This window comes from Acartia tonsa, chromosome 8 (genome assembly GCF_053477335.1).
Source record: "Acartia tonsa isolate MP-2025a chromosome 8, ASM5347733v1, whole genome shotgun sequence".
Lineage (NCBI taxonomy): Eukaryota > Metazoa > Arthropoda > Copepoda > Calanoida > Acartiidae > Acartia > Acartia tonsa.
In genome coordinates this window covers 24,647,823-24,666,943 of record NC_137267.1, presented here as the reverse complement: position 1 = coordinate 24,666,943, position 19,121 = coordinate 24,647,823, and the positions used below count along the sequence as shown (strand labels likewise).

At 28.8% G+C, this 19,121-nt stretch overlaps 1 protein-coding gene across 1 annotated transcript in view; it reads right to left on the bottom strand.

The window, feature by feature from the left end:
* Positions 1-19,121, bottom strand: part of LOC145326530 (protein unc-80 homolog) — a 151,422-nt gene that overhangs the window by 34,191 nt on the left and 98,110 nt on the right. Inside the window, exons 45-64 of the mRNA XM_080169901.1 lie at positions 17,479-17,549; positions 16,869-16,970; positions 16,162-16,211; positions 15,637-15,724; positions 13,180-13,279; positions 12,552-12,628; positions 11,929-12,009; positions 11,420-11,474; positions 10,029-10,196; positions 5,768-5,965; positions 5,424-5,485; positions 4,557-4,644; positions 4,278-4,361; positions 4,062-4,137; positions 3,688-3,744; positions 3,363-3,492; positions 3,080-3,186; positions 2,589-2,667; positions 2,292-2,377; positions 1,401-1,551 (exon numbers count right to left, since the gene is read on the bottom strand). Coding sequence (XP_080026027.1) covers positions 1,401-1,551; positions 2,292-2,377; positions 2,589-2,667; positions 3,080-3,186; positions 3,363-3,492; positions 3,688-3,744; positions 4,062-4,137; positions 4,278-4,361; positions 4,557-4,644; positions 5,424-5,485; positions 5,768-5,965; positions 10,029-10,196; positions 11,420-11,474; positions 11,929-12,009; positions 12,552-12,628; positions 13,180-13,279; positions 15,637-15,724; positions 16,162-16,211; positions 16,869-16,970; positions 17,479-17,549 — 1,910 coding nt within the window. The remainder of the gene's footprint in view (positions 1-1,400; positions 1,552-2,291; positions 2,378-2,588; positions 2,668-3,079; positions 3,187-3,362; positions 3,493-3,687; positions 3,745-4,061; positions 4,138-4,277; positions 4,362-4,556; positions 4,645-5,423; positions 5,486-5,767; positions 5,966-10,028; positions 10,197-11,419; positions 11,475-11,928; positions 12,010-12,551; positions 12,629-13,179; positions 13,280-15,636; positions 15,725-16,161; positions 16,212-16,868; positions 16,971-17,478; positions 17,550-19,121) is intronic.

Genomic DNA, 19,121 nt, shown 5'->3' with positions numbered 1-19,121 from the left:
TTTTGGCCATAACATTAATTTTCACTGATTAATGCGCCAATGATAGCACACCATAATATATAATCAAGAATATAGGTGCAAGGTAGACAAGAAAACAAATCGGAATGGACGTCCAAGCTTTTTATATTGAGGGGGTAAAATAAGGGTTTTTATAGATTTTAATAAAAATTAATAAAAGAAATAATGTAAGGTTTTTAGGGTTAATAAATTCAATTAGACTAAATTATAATCTTAATTTGTCTATCTCAATATTGAACTTTGAGAAACAAATAAATAAGAAATCCTAAAAATCTTTTGTCTTACCGTAAATTTGATTTATGTATTGGTAAAGGTCTCGCTATCATTTATAATAATAATAGAAGAAACATTCTTTATAAAAACGGCCAGAAATGTATTTTTACTTCTTGCCAAAAAAGTTTTAAAATTAGTAGAAACAAGCTAAATAGTACGGTAGTACAAACGAAAATTAACATTAAATTAGAATATTAGAACTTTTCTCTGAAAGTCTGAACAAAAGCGTATATAAATTTGTAGCAAAATTGCGCAAATAAAGGATACTGTTTGAGAACATCCGTACATTTTAGGACCTGATTAAAGAAATGCTTTTCTTTAAATATTGGACCCTGTTGTCTTAGGAATCATTGTTTAAAAATATAGATGAAAATGACAATTAAAGAGTTGCTATCCTTTTAAATAATACCAAACTTTGCATAAATCAACATGCAGCGTTAAAATAATTAAAATAAGGGTTAAAATTAGCTATAAGCGCTATTCGCTGCGTAAGGACTTGCCGACCTAAACTATTTAAACATATTAAAAATGTGTATTTTTTTTATAAATTGAAATATATAGTTTGTATACATACATAAGTGAATATTTTGTTATAGAATACTTGAAAATATTCTAAAATTTGTTTAGCATAACAAAAGAATCAATTTCTAGAAATTTGCTTCGCTTTCTAAAACTTCAATAAACAGAATAAACAGTAAAACTCAAGAAAGAATATTTACGAGTATATTTTCTTTTATAACATAGGAAAATATGTAAAAAGTGGTGCAAAAATAACAAGTTAAAAGAATTTCACGATTGACGCGTATTATCAACCAAACACCACTAATGATTTTTCATTGAAAAAAGCAAATTTTATTTTAATAAATATATTGTCTACCATGTACAAACGTAGGTACATACAATATGTAAGATGAAGGGGTTTTGGTGTTAAAATCAAAATAAATATGATCAACACAGTAGCATTCTAAGCACATACTATAGCTAAATATTAAAAAGACTATGTGAAGCTTCCCTGAAGAGTAAAACTCAATAAGTTCAGTAAAGACCTTACTACTTTATCCTAAAGATTAGTTTTATAATTTAATCTTTAAAAAAAGTATTTTTTTGACCTTAGTCTTAGATTTTGGCATCCATGCGGGGTCCACCATGGGCAGGGTCTCTATACCAATCTTGGGGCTGGGTAGGGTGAACTCTATCTGGGAGGGGGGAATCTTCATACTGATGTGCCCGTTCTCTTCAAGCCGGCACCATATCTGATGTCTAGAAATTAATATATCCGTGTGGAAACATAAAGAGTAACAACATTTTTGTTCTTTATACAGATGTTTTGAAGAATAGATGCTCTATAAAGCTGTGTCGTTAGAAATACTTAATCCTAAAAAATAATACATATTTTGATGGTGGGTGGGAGGGACTATCCTATTACTTCACTAAAGCTTTTAAATAAAGGCAATTAAAGTCATTTTATGTGAGTGATTGAAAGTAATTAAGTCTAATGGACGACAAATAAACTTTGCTTAAACATGGGCTGTGCTGTTATTATCAATAGATAATTGTATTGAAAATGGACACAATAGAAGAACAAAGAATATAATTGTCTTTATATTCCCCAGGGAGGCCTTAAGAGCAAAACTTTTGTAGTATTATTTAAAGTTTAGACATAACAAAAGCGTTTGATACAATCACTCGAGAAACTTTATTTAGAACACAATAATAGAGTGGTATTATTTTAACTTTTACAAATTTTAGTTGTTTAGGTGATATATATTAAAGATTTTATACTATCACTAAAAGATCAAAAAGTTTTATATATTCAACCTATTTCACTTAATTGTTTTTATCAATATAATCATAATCAATATAATCATCACATATATACTTTAAATTTAAATTAAAAAAACTGGAACTTTATTTTGATTATAATGTATTTTCTTAAAGACCTATACCAACCGTCTTTCAGATATTTGCAGGCAGACAGATTTATACCGTCCTTTATTTACCTGTTCTGCCATAGAATTTGAATTTTGAGAATAGCGTTAATTCTGTTATCTGGAGAGGGATGATACAGCTCAGAGTTTATTAACATCTAAAATAGAAATAATTAAAAATGCCTTTTAATTCTTTTTTTTTCTTAGAACAAGTTTTCCTACCAATAAATCTACGCACGTACGTAAAAAAAAAAATTTAAAATGCTTTTATCTATATTAAAATACTAATTATAATTTATTCTTTTGTTTATGTTATTATATTTAATATCTATTTCAATAAAGTATGTCTAAAATATTAGAAATGTTTACCTTTACATAATCTGGACTCTTCACTGATGAAACAATGATAATAGCACACGAGGCAGCGCTTAAATCTACCTCTGTCTCTCTAGATAGATGAATATAGGTGAATAGATTGAAGCCCAGAAAAATAGAGAGATGAATAGATAGAAACATTTATGAATTGGTTCTTTAAAAGTAACACGATCTGTGTCTGTGCGTCTGTCTGTCACGAAGGATTTTGCTAACCACTGAAACGATATAGTTTTCCTCTACAGTTTTCAGTTACAGGTTCTTATATCTCCTAGGAAGGTTTATTACACTTATGTGAGAGGATAACATCCACCCTCCCAAGAAAATTGCCTTTAGAAAAAAAAAATCTCCCACCCCCCAAAAAAAAATATAATTAGAAAAAATAGCCGCTAGCCAAGAAAAAAATTAAGAAGTCATAGCTATTTACAAAATAGATGGATAGATTAATTTATAGATTACAAAATATAGAAAAATAGCTTGATACTTACAAAAGCAGAGCCCAAGCGATGCCAGTAACATTTCTGAGGCTTGTCTCGTCCATAATACAGGAGGCTTTGTTAATCATTGAGAATGGGGCATGGATCAAGCCACATACCTATGAAAATAACATGGAATAACAAGGAGTGGGATTCATATTCAATGTGATCGTCTCTTCTTTTAACAGTTGCAATTCGTTAGTTTTTATATTTTAAACATCTTCGGCTTGCTGTTACATATATTTGTTCTTGTTAATTTGAAGACAACGTTATACAGTTAAACTGTATGTCTTACCTTATTTTTCAGATACTTCAAGAAATTTGGATTGGTATTATTCTTGACATTATTAGTATTTGAATCTTCTTCGTGTTTATCTTTTTTCTCAACACTTTCAGAGTTCAGAGTGTCCTTTGATACTGTTCGTCTAAATATTACAAGAATGATTAAATTCAAAGATTTCATATGGTATTTAAGGCAAACTAAGGTGGCAGTAAAATCTTTTCCTCATCCCCAATGAATTCATGGTATGTTTGAAAATCTTAGCATAGAATAAGAGTTTTCTGAATCATTCACAAATTTTTACTTGGAGGAAAAAATATGAGTTATTAATAAATATTACCTGTAGGAAGCTTCTTTTCTTTGATCTGGTGAGGCACTTGCACTCTGGTCATTCCATCTAATTGTAAGACATACAATTAGTAATATAATCTCTTCTGCAATTTCTCATTGGTTGTTATATCTTATTTCTTTTCTCTCTTTGGTTGATCGATTAAAGTTCTTGTCTCTCATGGTTGGTTTTTCTCGGTATTTGTTTGGTTTTTAAAATTTTATTTTAATTTTTTTGTCTCTTATTCACTTAAATAAACTAATTCTGATTGGTCCATCATTGATATGCTAAAACAACACTTTATTCTTTTTGCTTTTAGTATTCTTACAAAAACACTACCATTGGACGCAATCGTCATTGTTTTTCCTTTATTAAAAAATACTTACCTTGTCCATTTTCCTTTTTTCATTTCAGCCCCAACATCAGAGTTTTTAATGAATATGTCTTCTATATACTCATTCTATTTCATCCAAATATTTAAACTTATTTGCCATATCTCTGACATATGTATACTCTAGGTAAACACAATTTTTATATGCTTTCAAGCTGTCAAAAACATGTGAAATTTTCACGAATTCAAAAACTATTCAAATATTTTTCCTGTTCGCCATACAGACTCCTGACAGCCTCCATGAGTCTAGTGCAGCCTCGCTCCAACCTCCTAACACAGTTAGGGTGACACACCCCTGAAATATACATCAATATTAGTCTCTGCTAGACGAACATACTTTTACAGCATCTATAAGTCTAGTGCAGCCTCGCTCCAACCTCCTAACACAGTTAGGATGACATACCTGTAATTTACATTAAATATACGCAAACATTCAAACTTCTTTTATAATTTTCGTTAAACTCCTACATGATATAAATATTATCTTTACCTTGATGAGTGCAAGTGAGATTGAATGATTTAGTAACTTCCATAACAGCTTTTAGCCAGGGCATTGAAACTTCCAGTTGTACTTCATCCTATATATACATTAAAGTTTTAGAAACTTCCATAACAGCTTTTAACCAGGGCATTGGAACTTCTAGCTGTACTTCATCCTATATATACATTAAGGTTTTAGTAACTTCCATAACAGCTTTTAGCCAGGGCATTGAAACTTCCAGTTGTACTTCATCCTATATATACATTAAAGTTTTGGAAACTTCCATAACAGCTTTTAACCAGGGCATTGGAACTTCCAGCTGTATTTCATCCTATATATACATTAAGGTTTTAGAAACTTACATAACAGCTATTAGCCAGGGCATTGAAACTTCCAGATGTACTTCATCCTATATATACTTTATGGTTTTAGAAACTTTCATAACAGCTTTTAACCAGGGCATTGAAACTTCCAGCTGTACTTTATCCTATATACATATTAATGATTAAGAAACTTCTTTAAAAGCTTTTAGCAAGGGCATTGAAACTTCCAGTTGTACTTTATCCTATATATACATTAATGTTAAAGAAACATAACAGCTTTTAGCAAAAACATTGAAATCTATTTAATATTGAAATTATATCTATAACAGATTATTGAAACTTCTTTTAAAACAAAGATATATTTAATTCTTTTTCTGAATATTTAAAAGCTACCCATGGCAGATTTTCAAACCATAATTAAGTTTTCGTTTTATTCCTAATAAGTGTATTAAAAAATAACAGAATAATATATCCTTTTTGCTGAAAAATACTATTATTTTTCTATAATTCATATTTGGTTTTAAATAAACATAAGAAAAATTATCCTCTTTACCTCAATACTATCAAACCCAGTTGTGGGACCTTCAAATGATTCTTTTTCTTCAGGTGTTATCACTACAAATATATCTTTTTTAATAATTGTAACTAACAAAGTCTATCAACATTTCTATTTTGTACTATAAAAATATTTTTTATTTGATTTTATGTATCATCATTGTTTTACAATTTGTCAAAACTGAATGCAAAATACTTTTCCTTATTCTAATAAATACAACTTTGTAAAATTAAAATCTCAGATATATAAGCAGGGGTCAATGGAAGAAATTTTATAATTTCAGGGATTTATTCTCTATATCCTTTTGGTTCTGAAAAAAAATAAGTCTTTCTATCACTTACCTTGAGGTTTGTCTTGCTGAAGTTGTTGTTGAGTGCCAGAGGTTGAGGGCTCTTCCTGTGCTGGTGAGCTGGCAGCTTGACCACTGGCGCCAGCTGTTCCAGCAGCAGGACCTGCACCACCGTCATCTGGCCCGTCACTAGAAACTGAAGCAAGGTGTCCGTCAGTGCCGGAAGCCGCTGGACGCAGCACGGCCACAGCTGAAACACACTTGTGAAGTTGAGAGCATCCAAAAATATTTTTTTTCCCAAAGACAATTAGAGATTTGGTTATCTAAAATAATCTTAGCTTCTTACATTTGATTTTAGTAAAACTCAGAGAGTTGAAATTTGAGATCAGAATGTTTTAATAGTTTGTAATAGGGAAGACATTTTTTACTCATGGGATTTTTTACACCCCCTAAACTCCTTTGGTAACAATCTTATATTTGATATTATTTTATGTCTGTGAGTAAAGAGTGTTTCAGAGAAAAACCTTTCATGTAAAGATAAATTTATTTTAATGCTATCTTTTCATAAAGCAAAAATCATTGATATATTGATTTTTTTCTTTGTAAATAAAGTTTTAGCTATTCTAAACTTTCGTGCAAGAAAATGTTACATTTTTTCAATGAGAGTTTTAACAAGTGGCTAAAATAAGCTTATAAGTTTTCGATCGATGAATATTTATCTCTTGAAAGGAGGGGAAAGGTTGTTACAAAATACACCTTAAATAAAGCTAAAATCATATACATACACCAATTTCTCTAATATGTCTCTTAGTAGAATATTAAACATATTCAGGCAAGGAGGGGGGGAGGGCACATAAATTAATTTATCTATGTATGTAATGTGAAAGCATAATTTTCGTCTCAATTCTTTTTTTTCTGTTTTTGACAGGACAAACATCGAGAATTAATAAAATACTAGGAAAAATCTTGCCAATATAAAATAGTAGATATGAAAATATAAAAATCTAGCTTCATGAAGTTAAACTCTCAAATGTCCCGTTTTAGGCAACCTTTCCAATTTAAAAAGTAAATTATATTTAGCATTTAAATAAAATTGAATAAATATTTTGTCTCACCTATTATTTTCCCAGATAATCTAATAATATATTTTTATAAATCAAAAATATCTTTTCAAGCTAGATTTTCTATAAATTAAATTGCATACTTTTAAAAGATAAATTAGGTATGTAACAACTAAAATTCTATTTGGCAAGAAATGTAACAAAATTAAAAAGCTGAACATTTATAAAAGAATAATTTATTTACTTTCTTTCTTTTTTTGCAGGATGCAACAACTTCACATTGTGTTTAAACTGTGTTCATCTAACATATTTAGATTCATATTAAGTGCTTCATAATGGTTGACTAATAACAGAAGTTTCATGTTTTAGTAGCATGCTAACTATACATGATACTTCAAATAAAGTTAACCTTTGGAATCACCTATATCTCAAATCTATATTTGATTTTTATTAAGAAACAAAACAAAATTGTTCTATGATTTAAAATAAGTAAAATAAAAATCAAATTTAGACTGAAGACAATAATGATACATATGAAGCAATTTAAGATAAGAAGAATTAAATTCGAGAACAAAAATACTTTATTATCAATGTAAAATTTCAAAAAGCTTATCATAAATTTGCTTGATTTGTATATTTAACAACTAATATTAACTTTGTTCATAATCAATATATAAAAAATTACTCAGTCACTAACTTTGAACTTTTTGAATGGGCCTATATTTTTGATAAAAATTAAAAGTTCTAATCTATGTAATATTTAAAGACTTAATAAAAATATTTAACTTTAATTATAATTCTTTATTGAAAGAAGAGAGAATTTCTTAATATACTTTAGAATTGTAAAATAGCAAGAGAATGTAAATAGAAATAACATGCTCACAAATATATAAGATGCTTAACAACTATAATTACAGAAATTATTCATGCAATAACATGCAATCATGCAATAATCTTAAATTTAAAAAAAATTTAGTTAATCATAAATGTTTTTAAGAATTTTAGGTGAAGGATTCTATTCCTAAAAAATGTTATCATGCCAAGTTTGGATCATGCTTTATGTTTTTTTTGACCAAGCACATGCAATCAATTATTTTTTTATTTATATCTTTAAAAATTAAATTTCTTATGTAGAGTAAAAATTTCTGTAAATAAAATTATTATAAAATTGAGATTTTTATCTTATATTATTTTTTTCTCAAAAAATCTATCTAGTTCATTTTATCCTTTTTAAATTGTTCTATATTCTATTTTATTAGCAAGGACAAATAAAATTTTTTGGTAAACCTTCTCTTTTTATCTGCTCATTTTTTAAAGCACTTACAGCACTAATTGCATTATTTTATTATTATAAATGATATTAATTTAGATAATGAGACAAAGCCATTTAATGTTTTTAAAGCCATTTAACTCAATATATTTACCAAATAAACACTTAGTTATATATTCAAAATTTTCTAACAGTTAGAAACAAGAACAGGTGATTTAAAAACTGCCTAAGGATAATTTTAAAGATTTTGAATACATTAATATCAAAGTTATTCTACTAGGAAGTTTGATATTTATTATTTTGAGGAAAACATAAGCCAAAACATTTGTTTAATTTATGAACTTTTTTGAAGCAGAACCTTATTGCCTTTTAAGCCATATTAAAGCAAAACCCAAAAAACTTATCAAATATAAAAAATTAATATTTATGTTAATCTGCTTATAAAATTAAATAATAATTTAAATAAAACAAGCTTCCTTATAAAGTAACTTTGATTTAATTTAACTTTGAAGAACAAGAACTGTAAGAACATGTTTTGTGTGATTTGAGGTATGATCTGACAAATCTGGAGCCGGATCAAACACTTGTAGACCTGCCTTGGCCTGGATGCAGCGCCTTCAGCTTGTAGTCAGGCAATACTTTGCACAGATAGACTGCAAGCAACATAATTATTTATTTCACCATGTCAAGAACAATATCTAGTATTTTAAAATTAGAGAAGGGAACAGAACAAACAATAAATTTGAAAATTAATACAGATCACCAAATCAAATTAGAATGCTAGTATTTTTCCTTTACAGCATTATTACCAAGGAATTTAATTGATGTTTTTAAAGATAATTTGTATTGTTACTCATAAGTGGTGTTATAAATTTAATCTTAAAATATGATTTAATAATAAGTCTTGATTTTAGTGCAACTAAATTTAGATTTCAAAATTTTGATAGAAAGTTTGAAAAGTACAAGAATAATTAACTACAATTACTAAGAATGAAAATAATAATGATACAGATAATTTTGAAGCTAAATACAGGGACTCAATGCTTATTAGGATACATTTAGAGATTTAGTTTAGTATTAACTTTATATAATACAAGACTTAATTTAAAATTGATTTTAAGAAAGTTTTATTTTGGGTAGTAAGTTATTAAAGAAAAAATAGTATTGAACATACTTAGTATAAATTCAAAATTATATTTTAAAAAGATGAGCAAATTTCTAATGTTTATATTTTCATATAATGCATAATGTATCATTAAAAATAATAAGAAAATAAGGAAATGTTCTGTTTGTTTCTCTTAATGATGAGGAATTAACAAGTGTAAATAATAAATATCTTAATTTATGTTAGAATTTATAATTTTCATGCCTTATGGCCTTTATATAATTGAACCTTTATTTTATTTTGGTCACTTTAAGAGGATTTATGACTTGTATACTTTTTTTACATTTGAGCTTTTTTCACTTGGATGATTCAATTGTAATAAAAATTTAAGTGAAAATTCTAGCTTATATTACAAATTATTACCCCAAATTGATGATCAAAATAAGATAAAGGAATTCAACTATTAGCCACTTGATGCACCAAAATATTGGAAACTAAAATGCAGGTCCTAATCATAAATAGTTTCAATTCAACAGACTCTTCACATTTCAATTTAATATAATAATAATAATGGTATGGAGATTCAGAATTTTATCTCAAGTAGGGATGAGGACAATGATTCTGAAAAACATCTAAAAGAACAGGACAGACAAAGATTACTTTTTAATATCTTTTTTGGATCTTTTTTGCCAACAAAAAATAAAATTGAACTTTTTAAAGACCTTGAATATCTGCTCCAATATTAGTTTTTCATTATCTTTGACTCTGTCACTAATCTTGGATATAAATAACAGAAAGGAAAGATGCATTAAATAGTTAATCAATAATAAGAAATAAAACTAAATGCTGAGAATAAAAATATATATTTTATCCTTACCCAGACGGTTAATGAACAGGGCAGTGCCGGTTATTTTTTTCCACCTAGACATTGCCAGCGTGGGCTTTGCTAATTTGCTGAGACCTGAACCTGAGGCCGCAGCAGCTTGTCCTGCAGAATCACCAAACTTGCTGCCAGCTGCCCCAGGCTGCCCTACAACTGGTGCTGCTAAGCACAAGCCAACACAAAATAAAAACAAGTTGAAAACAATCAAACTTGGAAAGTTATTAATAAAACCTGAATGAAGCACTAAGTTTTGTTCTAAGAAAAATTTTTCAAAAAAATTGTTAGTTTTTTAACAACATAAAAACACAACACCCACAAACTTTATGTTTCAATTAATTTTAATCATTAATGTTTAAAATTCTCAGCTTTTATAATGTGTAAAATTATACTGCAAATATATTTTAACTCAAAATCTAAATTACACCTAAAAAAAGCTGAGATTTTGAACTTTGAAAAACAACACAAAAATCACTCAAATCTATTGTTAAAAAATCACACGGGGAAAGTAAAAAGTGACACACAGTAAAAGCCTGGGAGTAAAAATGGTTCAAATATTAATAATATATCCAGTAACATATCATATTGTTCAAACTTATTCTAGATAATTTCCACACATCTAAATAAAATCACTCCAGAAAAATATTATTCTATGTTTAAAAAAAAAAAAACTTCCTTTAGATATTTCAATCCAAAAATTTTTTTCGTACGGATAAATGAAATAATATTTTTAAAAAGAAAACCTATAACTGTTTAGTAAGAAATGCATAAGTGTAAGTTTTGGGATTTTAAATTGCCAAATTGTTGGGAAACTAAGCATTCAAATCTATTAAATTTTCACACAGGATTAATTTCAAGTTAAAAAGTGCGAGGCCAATACAAAATTATAAATATAAATTTTTTTGGAGAACCTTTATACTAATTAGAAATAGAAATATGAAAAAGACCAATAGTTTTACAAAGAAATTTTTACCATAAACAAAATTGGTTTATAAATCCTTTTCACCAATAACCCACAAACCAATTTTTAGAAGAAATTCCTTATAAAGAATATTAATTTATCTATTTCATATTCCTAAATATTTGAGTAAAATTAAAATAGGCATTTAAGATTAGATGTATTGGCCCTAAGTTGTCATACTGTATAAGAATATGGTATTTTTCTATGTGCCACTATAGTAAAACAATATTTAACCCATTTATTCACACAATAGCAAGGGAGAGGTCAAACAAAAATCATAAACTTTTTCATATAAGTTTTCAAATTAGTAAATTTATCAGAATTATTTCAAGCCTTATTATTGATTGTATTTTGTGAATTTTGTACAACCTCTCCTTATTACAAAATTAAAACACCATTGACATGGTTTGTTAAAGTTCTCTCTTACCTTCATCGTCTTTGTTCCGCTTAGAATCTGACTTTTTCAGCTTTATACTTCTTCTGTTTTTTTTTATCAATACAATTTTAAATATGTTTCTACAGTTTTTTTAATGAAAGAAAAAGTATTGCATAATTTTACTTACTTACCTTTAACCTAAATTATTCCTAAATATCCTTCATTTGCTTGCGAAGTTTTAAATAAAAAAATACCAAATTAAATAATTTTTGATTGTCTTTTGTCCTAATATCCTGTAAGTACTACCAGTTATTTTTATATAAATTGCCACTGCAAATATTGTTGAAAATAGATTCCTTTTTAAATTTTATCTGTCAAGCTAATATGCACAATAGAAAATATTAGATTTAAAAAAGGGTTCGGATTTTAAATTAAAATATATCAATATAATGAATAAAATCAGCCCTATATGAATAATGGAGAACTAAATCAGTCCAACGGTACCAAGATCCTATTCTATATTAGAAATATCTAAGGGTTAAATGCATTGTATTGTTCCTAAAAGATCCGGAGCTTTGGTTTCTTTTAACCATATTGGATTTTCCTTGGGTCAACCTTCCCCCTCGTTTCTCATCCCCATCCTATGAAGATATGTGTTTAGGAGGCATTAAGTCACGTTACATGGTGCGAACACAGTTTGAATACTTCAGTTTGAATAATTAATCTAAGGACACATCCTGTGAATCAGCCAATAGGATTGCAGTGGAAGAACAATCTGGTCATGTAGTTTGTAGAAATGGCTACAGATTATTGAGATTACAAAGGTGTTAGGTAGTCTGTTAGAATTTTTCAAATTTGATTATGCGTCCAGTTTAACAAGCTAGATAGACTATGTTGTCTATTTAAAAAACTACAATATTAATTTACTAACGTTTTTAATTATTTGAATTGAAGCTCTTAATAGTGCCTAAAAAAATTATGCCATAAAATACAAATGACAAAAGATGGGCAAATACACAGACTAAATTACCAATGGCAGGCCAGTATACATTTTAATTGACCAATGGTATGTCAGTATGACGTAATTTTTTATAGGCACAATAAAAAGCTTTATATGAATCATTTTGAATAAAAGATTCTTATTACGGTGTATGTATTATCATGTTATAATTGTATAACTTACATTATGACTGAGAGAGTTTTTACTGCTACACAAAGACTCAGAATCTTGATCTGTCAGCACAAAACTTATTTTCCGATCTAAAACATAAAAATGAGAAATCTTAATAATTTTCTATTAAAATTATTGTTAGAATAAAACTATATAAAAGCATATTGTAAAATATCCAAGATCGTTTTTCAGAACAATTTAACTATCAATCGTCTTCATTTAAATCAATCAATTATAATAAGAACTAACCATACTTTATGCCGCGTTAATTTTTAATTTGTGTCCAAATAATATTTGTTGGTTGTGTAGACTATCTTTAGTCTGGGTAACTAAATGCTTAAATATGTCGCGAAATTCAATGTACTTACAATGTCTTCAAGAGCCTACCTTCTAAAACACGAATTTTCAACGTTATCTTAGTCATTATTTTTAACATATATTTTAATAAACCAATTTTTATATACTTTTAATAATTTATATATTTATGTACATCTTATTTCTATAGTATAAACCTGTGATTTCTTTCTTTTCGCTTTTATTACATTTTATAATAAAGTTTTAATAATAATAATAACAATGTCTTTTTTCTGTATCCATGCGCAAAAATATGTTTAAATGCCGCGTATTACAACAAACCTACCATGTTCTTGGCTCTGTTGGCTGTGTCCCGTGGCTGTTGACCATCTTCTTGCTGCAGCAGACACCGTGTCCACCAGCTTAACATTCTTCTCTTTACTCACCTTTAGAATTTCAAATTGTTGCAAAAGTGATATTTATATTCAGACATCATGTAAAAATTAAATGATCAAAGTACTATGATTTACTATGTGAAATTATGAAAAAATTAAGAAAAAAAATCAAAATGGCCTCTAAAAAAGTTGGAGGTACAATAGGTTTTGTATCGGAGCTTTATCACCAATTTAGATTTGTTGATGTTCATAGAGATAATAATCTACCTTTAATGTTTAATAATATATGAAAAGTTAGAATAAGAATTATTGGTACACAGAATAAAATTAATAGAATTATATGAATGTAGTTAGTTTATAATCACACTAGCGGTTTCGCCCGTAGCCTCTAGGGGCTTTGCTCCAAGAGGTAATTAAAAAAAAACATATTTTGGTGCTGCGAACCATAAATTTATGGGTTTCCCATAACGCTTTCTTTTCAATCTTTTAATCAATTTTTTTGAGGGGGTTGGGGATGTCCCACCCCCTAAGAAAATAGCCTAAAACCACCAAAGGACCGGTAGGTATATTCCCTGAAGAGCAAAATCCGATCGGTTCAGTGGTTACCGAGATCTTAAGGGACAGACGGACAGACAGACAGACGGACAGACGGACAGACGGACAGACGAACAGACAGACAGACAGACGGACAGACAGACAGAAGACGGACGGACGTACGGACAGACATCATTCTACTTTGTATTATAGATATTCTACTAATAGAAAATAAATTCGAATCATGATTTAATTTAGAAATATAGATCAGATCAATATCTTTTTAACATATTTGGCTATATTTATTGATTATAAGAGAAAAGCCCAGCTGCAATTGGATATTGTCAAAATAAAGAGATATTTTAACTTATTGCAGACTATTTTGAACTAATGACTAAAGAGCAGCAACTAAACTCTGGCATTTTCATAGGGGTAGATAGGGGACAGAATAATTGCCTAAAATCATCCCATAGATTAAACCTATTATTAAAATAGCCTAAAACCATCCCGTCCCGTTATCTATTTCAAGCCAACCTCTAAAGGAGAACTTAGTTATTAGTTTAGTAGTTATTGAAATCTTAAGCTTCAGACAAGAAAACCTTAGACTAGTACTCAATATAGGAAAGGTAAGGTAGGAAACTAAGTTTCAGGCTCATGAAATTTTAAAGGAATGTTTAGCATGTTAATATATTTTCTATTTCATATTAATCTTTGGATTGACCTCATACTTGCCACAAAATACTGGATAATCTTGGATAGAAAAATCTGGAAAAGTTTTCGGGATTAGCTGTGGAATTAGAGGATACGTAAATAAGGAAAAATAAATTGACTTTTTATAGCTAACTATTTCCAATACAAAGGTCTTATTCTGTATGTAATATTTACAGCATATTAGCGTTCAATATTATACAGAAAAAATGATCTAAAATTACCATTTTGCTTATTTTCTTGACAATTTCTTATCCTCTATTTTCAGTACTAGCGGCTTCGCCCCTAGAAGTCTGTAGGGAATTTTTATTTGAGTTTTAAAAAGAACAAAATATTTTTTGGGGTGGTTTTTTTTTATTGGGAGAGTAAAAGTAGTTTAAAACCTTTCCTTAACCTATAAGATGCTTCATTTTAAAGGAGAACAATATAGGCTCAGCGGTTAGCGAGATCCTTTGAGACAGACAAAAAATCTTACTACTTTATACATTAGGAAATGTGTCTATTACTTTTTTTCTGAGTGTAGGATTGTCAAGAGAGAGAGAGACTTATAAGGAGATTAGAAAATGAATAGAACAAAAATAAAAACCTTTTATTCCAACATGTGCTCACATATTTATATTAAATATATTTACTTTGTGCATCACTAAACATTTCATTGATTCTCTAAAATCAATACATATTAATATCTTAATTAAACCTTTAAAAAATTTATTAAGTTTAATCAGCGGTGTAATCATGTTAGGAGGGGGAGGAGTCATTTCTTTTTTAAGATCGATTTCGCTTGGGAGAGTGGTGGTACTCTGGTCAAGAATAGTAATGAGCCTTTCCTGGGCCTGTGAGAAGCTTTACTGTAAAGGAGATCCATATCGGTTCAGTGGTTAGCGAGATCCTTCACAACACAGACTAACACCATGTTACATTTATATAATGAACAAAAACTGCACAACATTTGATTGAGATTGATATAGATTTTAGATACCAAATTGATAACAAGCATTGGTACATTAGAAATAAATACACATCTTAAAAACAAGATTTGTTTATCTATTTAACTTACCTTACTATCTCAAAGTTACTGGATGCCACCTTACATCTAAGATGCTTACAATACAAAAGAAAGAAAAAAAAGATGTCCACTGAGTAGCTACACTACAATTGTATCCTACCTTAGGTACAGATTTATATGTTTCTCTCATATAGGCTGTTATTTCCATCAATAATTGACAAGCAACAATCTTTAAAACCATCGGACATCTGAATAAATTAAATCATTATAACCTGCCTATAGTAGAAATTGTAAATGAGTGTCAGCTTTACAATTAAAATCCCTAAATGGCTGTTCTAACAGGTTCAAAATAATAAAAGTACAGATTAAATTGTACGTACGATTACACAGAAAATGATTTAATATTTTTTTCTCACAAAATTTTTAGAAAACAAGGATGACAATGATTATAAGTAGCGAAGTATTAAGCATGACCGTTAGCCGTTAGACCGACGTAGCATGTACATTTTACACTTTATTTTTACCGTTACATGAAATCTAAACAAGAAAATAAACTGTATATCTTAAACAGCAGTCGAGATAATCAAATTTTCCCCATATCGTTACAAACGGACTGACGGAATGACAGAAAGACAAAATGAATTATAGATTATCTACGCTTCTAAAAATTAATTGCTAGTCTTACCTTTCCCCATCAGGATTAACTGTAGCCTCATCCATAAAATCTTCATCTTCCTAATATTACATCAAATATTCATTAATCTAGAAGAGGAATAGGTTCAGAAAATCACTCGAAGTAAAAAAAGGCTTCTCTTAAAAACTTTTCACGTTAGAAATCTTTTGCTTCAGTTAAATCCATAATACTTAAGGTTTAAGATTAGGCAGGAGGCCATACGGACAAACTTTTAATGGAACACAATCCAATTTGTGGTAGACCCTTGATTTATTTCGGAATTTAAAAAAATAAATACCTAACAAAAAGGTAAGAAGTAATAAAAAATTTAGCCAAGTTAAGAAGTTAAATGGGCATTTGAATTTTTTTTATAGAAATAGTTGTTTGGTATTGAGTTAGTTGTTTAAAGCATTTAAGGCAGATGTTTATATTATTTTTATATTAATGAAAAGCTTCTGGCATAGTAGCAGTGTCTAAAATCTGAGCCTAAAAAGAAAATTTGGATCATGTAAATTAAATTGTTTCTGAAAAGGGCAGAAAGTGCCTTTTTATTAAGAACATAAATCAATTTCTTTTTTCTCAGATAAGTGAAAAATGGACAAAAACCACAATTTTTTTTAGAAAAAGGAAATAAATTACCCTTCATATAACTTAGTAAGGCATTTCTGCCCTTTTTTTTGGAAAAGATTTGTTTTCTTTAAATGATCCTAAAATTTTACCTGTAAGAATTGTCTGTCATCAGACATATCTTGGTTGTTAGACCTGTCTGTGGCGGATTTAAATTCACTCTCAATTATTTCTTCAATACAACTTCCAAGTGCCTGAGCAATGAAGTTATTTTAAGATCAAGTCAGAAAAAATAATCGAATTAGCTTTTCCAGTATGTCTTCGAAGCCGATTAGTATACGCTTGAATAGAACTGGTTCTCAGCCAAGCTGATAAATCATGCATCGTATTACAGACAGTTTTCAACGAATATCAAAATAAAGATTATAAAATTATTATAATTTGTGTTAGCCACTAACAAAACTGTTTTTAATCTTATATATATTTTTTTCATTTTATCAACCGCAGAAAGCTGTCTAAAATATGATGCTATAAATAATATTTAAGCTGCTATAGACCAAAGGACTGGTGTTTCAGTCTAGGTTGTGCTTTCCCTACAAGTGCCTAGCGAGCACAGAACCGACTACGTAAATTTTTTTAACTCTTGTTGGGAGGCCCTACCTGCGGTGTCCTAAACCTGCGGATCATGAAAATTGGCATTTATTAAAAGAATAGAATAAAGAACGAATAAATCTTTTGTTTTTTACAAGATAAAAATGTTACCTCTCCCCATTGGAAGAACAGTTTTCCTGCAAGTAGCTGAATCTTTCCTCCTTTAGTGATGGTACCTGAAGCTAAAAATAATAATTATTAGATGAATCTTTTTTTTTAACTTGCGAATGTTCTCCTACTCAAATTGGTAAAAGAGGCAATAAAATAGCTTATCACAGGGCTTAAATCTAAAAATAAAAAAAACCTCAACTATACCAGAACCAATGTCAAGATTTTCTTAAAATCATTTCATTATATAAATGTTATAAACCCTTTTTAAAGAGGATTATTTAGTACTTTTTAATTTAATAAAATGTTACGTTACGCCCACTTATTTTTATAATAAACTAAGAATAAGAATATTATTATTTATTTGCCTAACCTCTTAAGGGTGACCTAGAGCTACGGCCTATACATGTGCGGCTCTAACCTTGCGAGGTTTTGCAGTAGGTAAAATAACCTAACCTAACATGCCATAGAATAATAAACAAACAAACATAACCCCCCTCCCATCAAATTTAAATTTATTTCAAAAATAATGGGGGGAGGGGGGGGGGTTTAAGTGCTCAACAGAGACTTTTTGTGATAATGTGTCCCTCCATGGGTATGTTGGAATTTCCAAATTACATAAATTGAGAAAAAATGCTTCTCTTAGAATTCTTTTCAATACTGGCTTTTTATTAGTTTTTTTTCTCTTTTCTAGATTGAAGTTATCGTCGCTAAAAAAGGAAACGGATTTTAGGAATAAAAACATAGAGAAAAAAATAAAAGAGAGGAATCGAAGCAACTAGAAGACGAAAATAGGCAGTGGGCCCATAGGCCTAATCAGCGCTGTTGCCGCGCTAAATTTTATTGCTATTCCACCACTTATCAAATGGGAGGATAACAAAATAATATGTAAAGTTTTAATAATTAGAATATAATATTTAAATTAAAAATAAAAATAAAATTTTGTTATTAAATATAAAAAATACTAAAATAAAAAAATTACACAGAATTTATTTTTATTTAAAAAAATTTGTGCATGAAAGATGAACCCTTCCATTTCTAAAAAGGGAGAATTTTTTTTCATAATAAACATTCAGCTGATTCTGACCGCCCACGGCTGTTTGCTAAATATCGCTTTTCTTTTTATTCACATTATTATTTTTGATTGACATACAAAAAGCCCTGGGCGGCTTTTGATTTTCGTCTGCTAAATTTTCTTTAAAGATTTAGGGATGGGGAAGTCGTATTTTACCATGAAAAGGGGGTGAGTATTCATCCTCTTATCCTTTTTCCTTATGAATAAAAAATACAAAAATTAAATATTGATTAAATCAAAAGTGAAAATTTAAAACAATTACAAATTAGTTTTGAGAAGGTTATGAGTCTATGACTTTTAACTTGACACCCTCTTGAATGTTGCATGGGGTGTATCAGGGGGTTGTAAAATTCTGTCAAGGGGTTTGTTTACTGTGTAGACCATAGAAGGATGGACAACACCCTTCTGCAAGCCACTGAAATAAAATCCATTGATTAACGGCTTTATGGATTTTCATAATAAAAAAAACATAATAGTTTTATTTCATCCAAAACCGATTCATTTTTTTGTATTTATTTGTTTAATTTTTGTTAAATACTTTTCACTGTCCTTCGATATTAACTTTTTTCTA